General features: G+C 58.2%; 1 protein-coding gene across 2 annotated transcripts in view; it reads right to left on the reverse strand.

Annotated features, from left to right (window-relative positions):
* Positions 1 to 1,167: 1,167 nt before the first annotated feature.
* The window catches only part of FKBP9 (FKBP prolyl isomerase 9), a 35,316-nt gene continuing 23,786 nt past the window's right edge, over positions 1,168 to 12,697 (reverse strand). For both annotated transcript variants that reach the window (XM_043978186.1, XM_043978185.1), the window contains exons 6-10: positions 10,027 to 10,172; positions 8,649 to 8,835; positions 5,674 to 5,819; positions 3,619 to 3,782; positions 1,168 to 2,463 (exon numbers count right to left, since the gene is read on the reverse strand). In XM_043978186.1, coding sequence (XP_043834121.1) covers positions 2,287 to 2,463; positions 3,619 to 3,782; positions 5,674 to 5,819; positions 8,649 to 8,835; positions 10,027 to 10,172 — 820 coding nt within the window. In that variant the 3' untranslated portion in view covers positions 1,168 to 2,286. The remainder of the gene's footprint in view (positions 2,464 to 3,618; positions 3,783 to 5,673; positions 5,820 to 8,648; positions 8,836 to 10,026; positions 10,173 to 12,697) is intronic.

Consider the following 12,697-nt stretch of genomic DNA (forward strand, 5'->3'; position numbering starts at 1 on the left):
GCAGCGCCAGGCCAGAGCCCACATTCAGGGGAGCCTAAGGCCCAGTGGAGACTGTGCTGGTGACAGGCTCAGAGGACTTTAGGCTGGGCCTGGCAGCACAGTGTGAGCTCACGAAGTGCTCACTACCACCCAAGAGGGAGGTGCCCCTAGGAAAAGGAGAAGAGGCAGCATGGCCCAGGGGGGGCTAAGAAACCCTTGGTCCACACCCCATTTCTGGGTGACTGAGTGAGGCACTCATCGCTTTGTGCCTCAGTGTCCTCATTTGTAAAGTGGGGGATCACAGGAGGTGGCCCCCAAAGGTCCTCTGTCTGGTCTTGTGATATCTACTGTGAGCCAAGTGCTTCTCAAGGGCTGGAAAAGCCCTGGGTGTGGATGAGGCACCTCCCTGCTCCCCGCCCCCCCCCCTCCCCGGAGCTCAGCATCCAGGAGGTGGCCTCAGTGACACACGGGGGAGACATGAGGAGGATGGCCCATGAAGGCCCAAAGTGGCCCCTGAGCCGGGCCTCCAGAGCGGGAACCTGGCGCTCTCCATCGCCGGATGGGCCAGGAGCTGGGGCATGGAAAGGGGCACAGGTGGGCACGGTCGCCCGTCCCCTCACGGCTGGTCTTTTTTGTCCCACTTTGGTCCAGCTCCCAGGGCTCCACGAATCAAGAAAGTCCATAGTGAGTTGTTCACTGACATTAAACAAACATTCTGATTGGCTCCATTGAATACTGAGCCAATCACAGCACCTGAGAGGGCTGGGGAAGGGGGGGGGGCAACAGTGTCTGTCAAAGGCCCCAGAGACCCAAGACCCCTAACACTGAAAAGCAACTGCTGGAGACAGTCCCTGGGAGGTCCTGGACTGGGCTGGAGGGGGCAGAGCCAGGGTCCAGCCCACCACCTCCTCCCTGGGTCCCATCCCAGCCCCTCTCCCCCACCCAAGCTGGGGAATTCTTCCCCCCAGACATGCCCTGCCTTCTCCTGCCCTCCCACCTTTGCTCAGGCTGTGCCCCTTGGAATGCCTGAGCCACAGAGAGGTCGAGTGATTTGCCCTGCGTCACACAGCCGTGCCGGGGCCTCTGCGCTGTCCCCTCATGCTCAGCAGGAGACCATCCCCCCCAAGTCCCCAACAGATCCTGCCCCCTCACAGGTGGCCTTCCAAGAACACACACGCACACCCGGAGAACCTCGTTCACTATTTTATGTAACAAAAGTTCTGTTATCGGCCTGCTGGGCATCGGTACCTGCCCAACATTCTAGTGATCTGCTCTCCACTTCCACTGGGACAAAATACTGTCATCCAGTCAAATAAAGCGGTCACAGTCAGCACCGTGGAGGCCGGCGGCGGGCCCTTGGCCAAGCAGGAGCACAGGCATCCTCAGGCAGATGAGGCCTCCAAGGGTGGTCAGGGCTCTCTCCATGAGACAAAGAGAGGCAGCAGAAAGGGAAGGAATCAGGCTAACGGGACAGCTGGGGGGGGTGCCCACTGGGCACACGGCTGATGTGCAACACAAGGACTCCCCCCGGGATCTATGAACTTAGGCAGAGGGTCCCCAAAGTCTTGGTGCACTCTGAAGCAGGTACCAAGTCTTGTGGGACAGTCTGCACCCTGACCACTGTGTCTCACTAGAACTGGCTTCCTCTGTCATGCTTGCATTTTATTTTGAATATTTTAAAGACAGGACTGGGAGGAGGCGTCCATGGGCTTCCCAGGGCTGCCTGCCCAAGGGGCCCGGGCAGACCCAGTGGGGCACCCCTGCTTTAGCAGGGCTGGAGCACCAATTAAAAACACTCCAGAAACGAGTCACTCTGCTCTGGCCCAGGATTCCCCCGTGTAGCCAGGGTCCTTCCAGCCCCCCACCACTGTATGACCCTTAGAGGACTGCCCCAGGGTGCTTTCTGACCCGCAGGAGCTGAGGCCCAAAGAACCAGCGGGTCTGCTTAAGGGGGACGGCAGCGAAACGTCCAGGATCCCTTAGGGGGCTGGCCGATGTTGGGGGGTGGGGCTGGGGGGCTCGCTTCTGCTGACTTTATACAGCTAGAGAAGCTCTTCTAGACGAATAGAAACTGGAAGTTAGAAAACAAAAGCAATTTTTTACACATTAGGGTTCGGGGTTGGTGCCCGTCTTCCCTGCGCTCTCACGTCCATGCCCATGCCCACCCTGTGAGCCCCCACCCCACCCCTGACGGGGGGAGCAAGGCGGCCCTGTCCCGCTCCCCAGCAGCCCCCTGCCAAGCGGGGCCGTGGCCGTGTGGGGAGAGGCTCACGCCCAGGGTGGACCACACGGCCCCTCCTGGCTCCTTCACAGCTCGTCGTGTCTCGTCTCCTGGTCTTTCAGCTTGAATTCTTCTGCTGTGACTTTGCCATCCCCGTTGCGATCCTGGTTGGTGAACATGTTCTTCACGATCATTTCTGCGTCAAAGCCAGGGGCAAGCTTGCCTTTCCCAGACGCCACCTGGGCGTGGATGTACTCTGAGAACTGCAGAGAAAGGACATGAGGGGAAGCCTCCGTTCCCCAAAGAGCAGACACGCCCCCTGAGCCCCTCCCACCCCAGTGCTGGGGGGACAAGACCTGGGGGAACCCTGTGTGATGGGGCAAGTCACTTCCCTCCCCTAAAGTCCTCAGTTTCCTTATATGTAAAATAAGGGGCTCCAAGCCCACGGGAAGGGGTGTCCCATGGAGGGGGGATCACTTCCTCTCGGTCCCACAAGAGCTGCAAGGGGCAAATTCAGGTCTGAGGCAGAGATAAGCCCGCCCCTCTGCTGAAGGCCGCCCCTGCCCCCCAGGCTGGAGTGTTCTTCAGGCCAGTGAGAGTCCTGCCAAGCCTGAAATTCTAGGACAAGCGATGAGGGCACCTTTAGTTACGTGGCATCCCCCAGAAAGGACGATACAGTGGAGACCGTGCCATCCATCCGAGGCCTGCCTGGGATTTTTAGGGGCCTGGCAGTGGAGAGTTAGCAGGCGATGGGCCTACATAAGGCCCAGCTCACCAGCTCTGACTGTTTGTGGCCAGGGGGCTCTGCTGGGGAAGGGGCAGCATCTCTAAGCTCAGCCAACCATTTACTTAGAAGAGAGGCAGGATGCAGATGAGGCAGGAATGAGAAACAAGAGGAGGGAGGCCATGAGAGATGGGATGATTAAGGAAGAGCCCTCCGGTCTGGCTGAGCTTCTCCAACACCCCCTGGAGCCACAGCAGCATCCCCTGTGGGCAGGCCCAGGGTCCTGCGTGGGCAGCCACACCTCGGAAACCAGGCCCTCAATCTGGGCGAGTTGCCGGGCAAAGCCCCTCCCTGCAATGTGCCTGCGCCTGGCGTGGCCGGTGGAGAGAAGAGCACTAATGAACCACAAGCCCTTCCCCGCCTCAGCACTGGCCTTTGGCTCGCAGGCCCCGGCACCAGCCCCACCATGCAATGCCCTAACACCGCTGAGGTCCCACTAGAGCAGGTGTCTAGGAAGAGTGAGAAAAGCAAACTTGGGGCAGACACAGCAATGGCCTTGGGGTCCAAAGGCCAGGTTCGAAGCCCAGCGCAGGCCCCTCGGCCGGCTTGTCTGTAAAAGGAGGCCGGGGTGTGCCCAACGACTGCATGGGTTCAGAGCGGGGAGAGGGGGGCGGGGGGCTCCCCACCCAGTTACCTCCTCCAGAAGAACCTCTCCATCCCCATTCTTATCGATTTCTTCAAAGAGGTTGGGGGACACCTCATCATTCCAGATGAACATGTAGCCTTCGGGCAGGCCGGACACCAGGTCAAGGAGTTCGATGTCAAAAACCAACACGGCACTTCCTGGCACTTCCCCTGCTGTGAGAGCAAAGAGCCCAGGTCAGGCTGCCTGCCCTGGGGGCACAGAGCCCTAGCACCCACCCCCACCCTGTCTGTCCGAGGCTCCGCCGGTCACCTGCAATGGGCACATCTGAAACCCCACCCCGTCATCTGAGTTTATCAAACATGAAGACCAGGATGTGCGCCCACATTGCCATGCCCAACAGTTGTAGAAAGTCAGCACTTCCTCCCACTTTCCCCAGCACAGGCCAGTAGGGCACTCCCCAGACATGAAGCCTCTCCCCGGCGCTAGCTTTGTGACCTTGGAACAGTCACTTCACCTCTAAGGGGAGGCTGCCGTTGCCTCATGGCAGAATGAAGGTCAGCCACAAGGTCCCTTCCGGCTTTAAACAGCTGACCCTGGCAGACCGGCACAGGCCACACTGGCCTTGGGAGTCTGCCCATCACCACCCTCTGACTGGAGGGCGGGGCCATGGCTCCCAAAAGATCCACTTCAGGAGAGGGCTTAGCGCAGACCCCTCCTCAACAGCTGCCCTGTATGGGCTCCCCTGGGTGGGCTCGCATGTGACTCCGCCCGGCCCCCCTCCCTAACCCTAACACCCCCCCACCTCAGGTGCCTCCACTTCCTTCTGTGTGCTGTGCCCCTGTTAGATTGTAAGCTCCCTGAGGGCAGGGCTATCTTTCACTGTGTATGTCTATATCTCCAGGGCCTGGCCCATGACTGTTGAATGCTGACCACCGGCTACCCAGGTGGCCCTCCCCAAGGCACTGGCCTCCCTTGCGGAGGGAAGGAGCTGGCCCAGAAAACCACAACAGGCCCTTTCCCATTCCGGACCCCGGCTCTTCAGGATGTGACGCAGTCAGCCATAGGGAGGTTCTGGTGTGGGAACTCCTTCCCCAGTTGAGGCCGCTCAGGGCCCAGTAGCCAGAATACTGAGCCTGGAGTTGGGAGGACCGCAGACACTCACCGGCTGTGCGGCTCTGGGCCAGTCACAGCGCCTGTCTGCCTGTCTCCAACCGTAAGATGGGGATAAGAACAGAGCTGTTGTTTGTGAAGCCCGAAGGAGACCCCCTTCATAAAGTGCTCCACGGGTGCCTGGCACCCTGAGGGGCCTGTACAGTTATATATCAATGCTGCTTCCCTTCCCCCAAGGCAAATCACTACCAAGCTGTCCCTGAGAGCCACCTAAGGCACAGAGACCAAGTAAAGGAACCAGGGGCCCAGAGCTAAGAAACCCCAGGGCTACACCCAGGTATTCCGGACCCGAGGACAGAACTCCTTCAAGCGCTGGAGAGAGAACGAAGTAACCAGTCCTGGTGCCCCAGGGGCTTACTCTCCACAGACCAATTAGTGAAAATGGATCACATCAGAAATGCGGCACGGGACAATGGGACCTCCCTAAACCAGCCAAGGACACCGAAGCCAACCACAACCAAAGCCTGGGAGGGAAGATGCCCAGGGTTCCCACGGCTCTGACCTCTTGGGATCCTCCTGATCCAGCCCTCAGCCTTCCCGGATTTCTTATTTGAACAGAGAACATTGAAGAGAAGAAGACCCTCCATGCTCCTAGGCCCATAACTCCAGGAAGAGAGGGGCTTAGTTAGCCACATCCCACCCCTAGGGACAGGGTCCCCAGGACAGCTTGCCCCCCAGCAGGACCATGGCATCACAGGCTAAACAGGCTCATTTTTTAAAGGTGCGGCTGTGGTATTTACAGGGCAAAGCATCAGGAAGCTCATTTTAACAAACGCGAGATGTTTTTTAACTGTCAATTTTAAATGGAAGATAAAATTAGATTCTAAAAATCGTGTACCCTTCCTCTTGAGAAAGGAATGAAAGAAGTGACAAATGGGGCTGGCGGGCCCAAGGAGGCCCAAGTGGGCTCCACCTCCCGTTTCCTTGACTTACCCACTCCAGCCTCCCCGTAGCCCAGGTGGGGAGGGATGATGACTGTTCGTTTCTCTCCTACACACATGTCTCGGAGACCCATGTCCATCCCCAGCACCACCTGTCCAGATCCCAGAACGATATTGTAGGTTTTACCCAAATTAAGTCTGAAAAATAAAATGGAATATTCCACCTAGGCAAATTGCAAATCTATGAACAAAAATTCAAACTGTGGCAAGTGCCCGAGAATTCCTGTCTGGCATTTGTTGTTGCTGAAGGACCACAACTCTCCCATGAGGGAAAGAATGCTCTTGTTGGACCCAGTGATAATCGAGCTGTCTGTGGACCCCCCCAACCCCCTGACCCCTATTCCTGTGATGATGTCACCCTTCCCTAAGGGGGCCCAGGCAGACGGGATGACCGGAAGTCCAGGGCTCCCTCCTTTTCTCCAGCACAGGCCTCAGTGCCACTTTGGGAGGTCATATTGGAGGGGCCAGGAGAAGCCCCTGAGTGCTGGGGCACACAGGATGTGCCGAGATGGGCCAGAAATCAATCTAAGTTCCTCAGAGCTCATGTTTTATTTTTTTATTTTTAAGAGGTAGGTGGTGCCCCCTTGGCCAGGCCAGCGCATCCCTCCCATCTTTCTTCTGTGAAACAGGACCCTCCACAGCGTCACGGCGCTAAAGCCAGAAGGACAAAACCCAGCAAGAAGAGCTAGAAAGAGAAATTCCATTTCAAGCTCCTGCAGACAGGACAAAACACACGGGAGTCTATGGGCCAAGATACACCCAGGAATCATACGAAGACATCACACAGATAAAGACAGATGTAAATCACTGGAGAAAATATCTAGGAAAAAGTGAGCACTCCCCACGTGAGTTTCTGTCCTCTTGGCTCGGACCATGGTCCTTTATAGTTTGCAACCCTTCTCTGGGGAAAGCTTTGTCCCGGTCCTTTGGCCGCTAATCCAATGGAGAATGCTCTTAGCATTGCATTTCGGAGTCAATTCCCTTACGGTTTATTTCCTCTGACTTAAGGTCACTCTTTCTCTCACCTTTCATCTTATCCCAAGATCTCAGTTTCATTTTTAAGGGCATCTCATTTGAAACACTGAACGTACTTTTCACGGTACCGGGCATGGCCGACCTGGCGTCTGGCTAACCATGGAAACCAATCCCTCCTTCTCAAAACGGGTGAGACCCTGTTCCCATGACTTAGAAACAAAGGTTTAAAGCAGGATCTGTGTGAATCCATCTCATCCTGGCATTTTTAGCTCCATACAAAGGAAGCTTAAGGCACACAATGGTGTCACACAACCCACGTCACTGAGGCCTAAGAGGGGAAGGGCCTGCTCCCCGCACAAAGCAATGCCCCCCTCCTTCCACCTCACAGGACCAGTGTGGGCAAGGACCCGGAGGGCCCCCTCATCCTCCTTCCAAACACTGGCAAGAGGCCACAAAGCCTTCTCTTCCCCGCCATGAGCTCACCCCACAGCGGATCTTCAGAATAACTCCTGGCCAGAAGGTGGGGCACCAAGTGAGTCCCTTTGTTCTGGCCACTGCTAGAGCTATTCAAAGATTGGGCATCCTAAGGAAAGAATAGGGTGAGGGGCACTAGGGTGCAATGGAAAGAACTTTAGTCCTGGCATTGACAAGACCCAGATTCAAATCCTACCTCTGACCCTTAGTGTCAGCACGAACTATAGGTGTCAGTTTCCTCCTCTGTCGTCCCTACCTCACTGGGCAGCTGAGGGTCAGTCTGCAAACCCTTGGGCTCCTAATCAACGCTGCTGCTGCTGTGACACCTTTAAAACAGTGAAGCATCAGCACCCACCCGCGGGGAGCTTCCCATCGCTAGAGCATTCTCTGGCACAAGGCCAACAACAGAGACCCAAGTGCAAATCCTGGTGTTGACCCTCCCCACCTGGCAGACCATGGCACCTCACCAGGCCCGTTTCCTCATGTGCTAAATGGCTGAGCCAGAACTCTCACAATCCCCCTTCTCATTCTCTCTCCTCAGTCCAGTCAAGCTGGACGGCGCTGTGTTCCTCACACATAACGCTTCATCCCCCATGCCCACACCTTTGCCCTGGCTGACCACATCTGGTGTGCTCTTGCCTCATCTCTGCCTCTTGGAATGCCTGGTTTATCTGCAGACTCAACTCACGCTCCACCTCCAGGACGTGATACCTTTCCTGACCCTAACCTCCCCCCCAACCTGGCTGTTAGTGCCCCTCCCCTACTCAACACAATGACCTTGTGTTTATCTGGTCTATGAGTCTTGACGTGTATGGTGCTCCCCCCAAGGGAATGCCAGCTCGGAGGGCAGAGGCCATTCCCATGTGTCCTCACAGGCCCCATCCTTAGCACAGTTCCTAACAAACAGTAGGTGCCTAATCAATGCGCACTGGCTGGTCCTCTCAAGCTCTGCATCCTATAATCCCAACCACAGAGCTCATAATGCCTCAGTGACAAGGGTGGGAGGAAGGGCCGACAGCCGGCTGTCCTCAAGAACCCACTCCCGTGCCCAGGAGGGCAGCCCCCAGAGAGACCACAAAGCAGGAGCAGCACCAGGCGGGAGAGACAGTTGGGCAGACACAGGGGAGGAGAGCAGAAGGAAGGGTTAGACAAGTCGTGAGCCTCTCCTTGCCTCAGACGGCTCCCGCAGAGGGCAGGTCCTCCTGTATTCAAGTACAGGGGAACCCACTAGCACAGGAGCCAGAACCCACCGTCAGGGAAAACCGGGGCTTCCCTCAAAAGGCGCCTAACAAGTGCTCGTTCCTGGAGGACGGCAACTAGACCCGGGAGTTCTGTGAGTAAACTCCCTCCACTGATGCAGGTTGCGGGGAGCCCTGAGCGGGGCCTGCAGCCTCAGCTCCTAGACAAGAGGACCACAGGCCTCCTTCTGCTCGTCCATCACCGGGATGTCAGCGCCCCCTGCCCAGGCGCCCACACGGAGGGCACCTCCCCCTGCCCCGGCCCCAGGGTGCCGCTCACGTGGAGTCCAGCCTGGTGCCATCCATGAGGGAGGCGTTGTAGTGGTACTTGAGGTAATCCCCTTTCTTGCTCAGGACCGAGCAGTTTTCGGGCTTGTAGTACGAGGTGATGCTGACCGAGTCCGCGGGGTTGTGGAAGTCGATGACATGGATGTCAAAGACCAGGACGGCAGAGCCGGGGATGTTCCCTACAGACGGAGAAGGACGGCTGTCAGGGTGGGGGCGGCGCCAGGCCAAGGCCTGCCCTTGGGGGCCAGGGTAATGAAGGGAGCAGTGTCTGGCGTGGCCTCGAAGGACAGCGAGGGCACCCAAAGGACAGCGAGGGCACCCAAAGGACAGCGAGGGCTCCCAAAGGACAGCGAGGGCACCCAAAGGACAGCGAGGGCTCCCAAAGGACAGCAAGGGCTCCCAAAGGACAGCGAGGGCTCCCAAAGGACAGCGAGGGCTCCCAAAGGACAGCGAGGGCTCCCAAAGGACAGCGAGGGCACCCAAAGGACAGCGAGGGCTCCCAAAGGACAGCGAGGGCACCCAAAGGACAGCGAGGGCACCCAAAGGACAGCGAGGGCTCCCAAAGGACAGCGAGGGCTCCCAAAGGACAGCGAGGGCTCCCAAAGGACAGCGAGGGCTCCCAAAGGACAGCGAGGGCTCCCAAAGGACAGCGAGGGCACCCAAAGGACAGCGAGGGCACCCAAAGGACAGCGAGGGCTCCCAAAGGACAGCGAGGGCACCCAAAGGACAGCGAGGGCACCCAAAGAGGGCACCAGGTGTGACCTTGGAGGGAGGAGCAAGGGCTCCCGAGAGACCGTGAAGTAGAATCAACAAGACAAAGCAAACAGTCCGGTTTGCAGGAGCTAAGACAGGCGGACGACTCAGATGACACTGAGCCTCCAAACGTGGGGGGCCTGAAGAACAGGCAAATCTGGAAGAGGGCAGGCTTTAGGGGTGGGGAAAGGTAATGGGGTCTTCCTGACTCTGTCTGCTCCCCCCATCATGGCAAGGAATGAAAGCTGCACTCCTGCGTCCATAGAAAGACCACTCCCCGCCTCCCTTAACTACCCGATCCTAGTCAGGAAACCCAGAACCCCACACCTAGAACAGTGCTAGAGCACCCTAAACTCAGCATAAAGTGGAGAGCTTATGCATGGAGAGGGACATTCATGTGCCAACATCCCGGCCCCTCAGACCTCTCCCCCAAGCTCGGGCAGGCCACAGCTTCTGCTCATCCTCCAAAGGGCAGCTGGACCACAGGAAGTGTGGAGGGAAGAGAGCCAAGAGCTCTGCGTGTTCTGACCCGGAATGTGACTTAACAAGCCTCCTGGGTCCTCCTCAAACACAGACCCCATCGGGGCGGGGGGGAGGGGAACAGAGGCAGCACTCACCTCGCCCTTCTTCTCCGTACCCCAGGTGAGGTGGGATGACAATTCGGCGTCTCTCCCCAATACAAACACCCAGCAAGCCTTCATCCATTCCAGCAATCACGTAGCCCTGCCCGATGTAGGTGTCAAACGTGCGATTCCGTGAATAGCTGGAGCACAAACACACAAAGTGGCTTTGTCAGGAGAGCCCTCCCCTCCCAACCCCTGCCATACACTCCCCCCACCACAATCAAGTTCAAGCCCTGCCCCCGCTTTACAGATGAAGAAGATGAAGCAATGGGAATAAGCGCTGGACCCAGGATTCAGACTCCAATCCCAGGTCTCCTCATTCAGTGGACAAGTTCCACACTCCAAGGGGCTGACTATGCTGTGCTGGCTGGACAGAAGGCCCAGGCTCCGAGAGAGGGCAAGCCAGGAAGTCAGGGAACAAGGCCAGGAAGATGTGCCCCCCCAAGGTCTGCAGGCACTAGCCTGGCATGCTGCTGCCGCACCTGTCTCACTACAGCGGGAGCCGGACAGTCCCTGAGGTCCTGGCCAACCTGCAAGTGCTGTGGTGTTTTACTCTCCCAGGACTGGAGCTGGACCTTATCCCGAGGGCAGTGGAGAGCCACTGAAGGTCTGGGGCAAGGGGAGTGAATAAAGAAAACAACAGCTCAGGAACACGTAAGGCAACTGAGAGCAGAGGACAGGAGTGTGGAGGGCCAGCAACCAGAGACAGGCTGTGCGTGAGAGGACAGACAACCCTTGACCCCAGGACCCTGGCCTCGGAGCTCAGATGAAGAAATGAGGCCAGAGAGGGAGGGAGTGAGCACCAAAAGCCCTTGGCTCTCTGGGTGGGAGGGAAGACAGAAAAAGATGTCCAGGCCCTGGGTCCTGCCTGACCCCTCTTCTCCTCCGTGCTGCCTCCGTGCTAGGTTTTCTGGGGCTCTGCCAGCTCTAGTCCAGCCTCTGTCGGCCTCCACCAACACAACCTTCCCAAAGCCCAGGCTTGACTGCGTCAGCCCCTACTTGGGGGCTCCCCCCCTCCCCCCTCCCCCGCCCCGGGCGCCTCCAGGATCCAACACAAAATGCTCTGCTTGGCATTCAAAGCCCTGCACCAAGCCCCCTCCTCCCTTTCCAAGCTTCTTCATGGCGTGGGGCCGCTCCTCTCTGTGACCCTCCACATCCACCTTCCCCAGCCTCCTGGCTCCAAGCCCGGCTTGGGTCCCACCTTACACGCGAGGCCCGTGCCAGGGCCCGTGCCCACGGACACCAGCAATGTCTGGTGTGCCCCTCGCTCCCTGCGTGCTCTCTCCCCACCAGACTGTAAGCTTCTGGAGGGCAGGGACCTAGGTTTGGCCTTCTCTTGTGTCCCCAGCCGTCAGCACCACACCTGGCACCCGGGACCCACACAATTTACGGGAACGGCGAAAGTGGAACAAGGACATGACCTAGGGGGGGACAACCAGGTAACGTGGCTGCGGAGCCCAGGCAGACCCAGGAAGCGCGAGGTCGCTCAGCTACAGGGCGGCTGCCAGCCAGGCTCCCCACCCCCTCCTGGCCCTGCAACGGGTTGCTGGCAAGGGCATTCCCCAAGAAGGAAGGCCACACTCCTCCAACACAGCACACGGGCTCCTCTGCCTGCCTGCAATGGCCCGGGAGGTGGCCATCCAGACATCGGGGACTGGGGACAGGGTCCTGGCCTGCCCTGCCCAAGTCACAGAAGGCCGTCCCCATCTGGGAACGACTCATTCTCACATCTGTCAACCTGCCCGTCCTGGCAAGGAACAAACCAGTGCCCGGGGACTCACTGTCCCGGGCCACCAGACACCTTGGCTGAGACATGGGTTGGGGTTCACCCATCACAGAGCTGTGGCCTGACAGTGGATTGACCTAGAATCTCCTGAACTCCTCAAAGTGGGGAAAGTCGCTAATGAAAATTCAACTGGACGAGTGGGAGGACATGCTCCCGGGCCAGCCACAAAGCCCTCTGCTCGGGGTTCAGATTCCACAGGGGAAGCTGGGGGGCTTCCTCATCTGCAAAATAAGGAGCCCCCACCTTGCAAGGTTGTTTGTGGGGACCAAACAAGTTGTGTATGTAAAGTGCATTGGCTCCCGCGCTCCCCAGCACCTCCCAACACTTGCCCCCGATCCAACCCAACTCGGGCCCTGATTCTGACCTGTGTCCCCTCACTCACAAAGCCCTCCCTTCACCTCTGCCGGACCAACAGGGTCACGGACCCTCTGAGGCCTAGCACGGGCGCGCTGCCTCTGCTCCCTGAGCCCAGGCAGCCCACCCTCCTCATCATGGCTTCCCACAAGCCTCCGCCCTCCTGCCAGCTTCAGTGACCCCTCCTCTGGGAAGGTGTCATCGGTGCACCCTCTTCGCTGCTCGTCCTGGGTGTACCTGGTGCACACATCCTGATTGGGAGCGGGGTCGTACCCACCTAGCATCATGCCTGACACGCAGCAGGAGCTTAATGTTTGCACCTCGCCTGGTAGGACAAGGGCCCGCAGAGTCAGGAGACTTTGGCCCCTTCCCCTTCAGCTACATCACAGCCTAAGGAAGGGGACAACAAGGGGAGGAGACTAGGAGAACACGGCGAACAGCCCGGGGGAGATCACAATCCAGCAGAAAGAACACTGACTGCAGAGCAGGAAGAGCTGGGTTCGAATCCTTCTCCCAATGCCAGTG

The sequence above is a fragment of the Dromiciops gliroides genome, chromosome 1 (genome assembly GCF_019393635.1).
Source record: "Dromiciops gliroides isolate mDroGli1 chromosome 1, mDroGli1.pri, whole genome shotgun sequence".
NCBI lineage: Eukaryota > Metazoa > Chordata > Mammalia > Microbiotheria > Microbiotheriidae > Dromiciops > Dromiciops gliroides.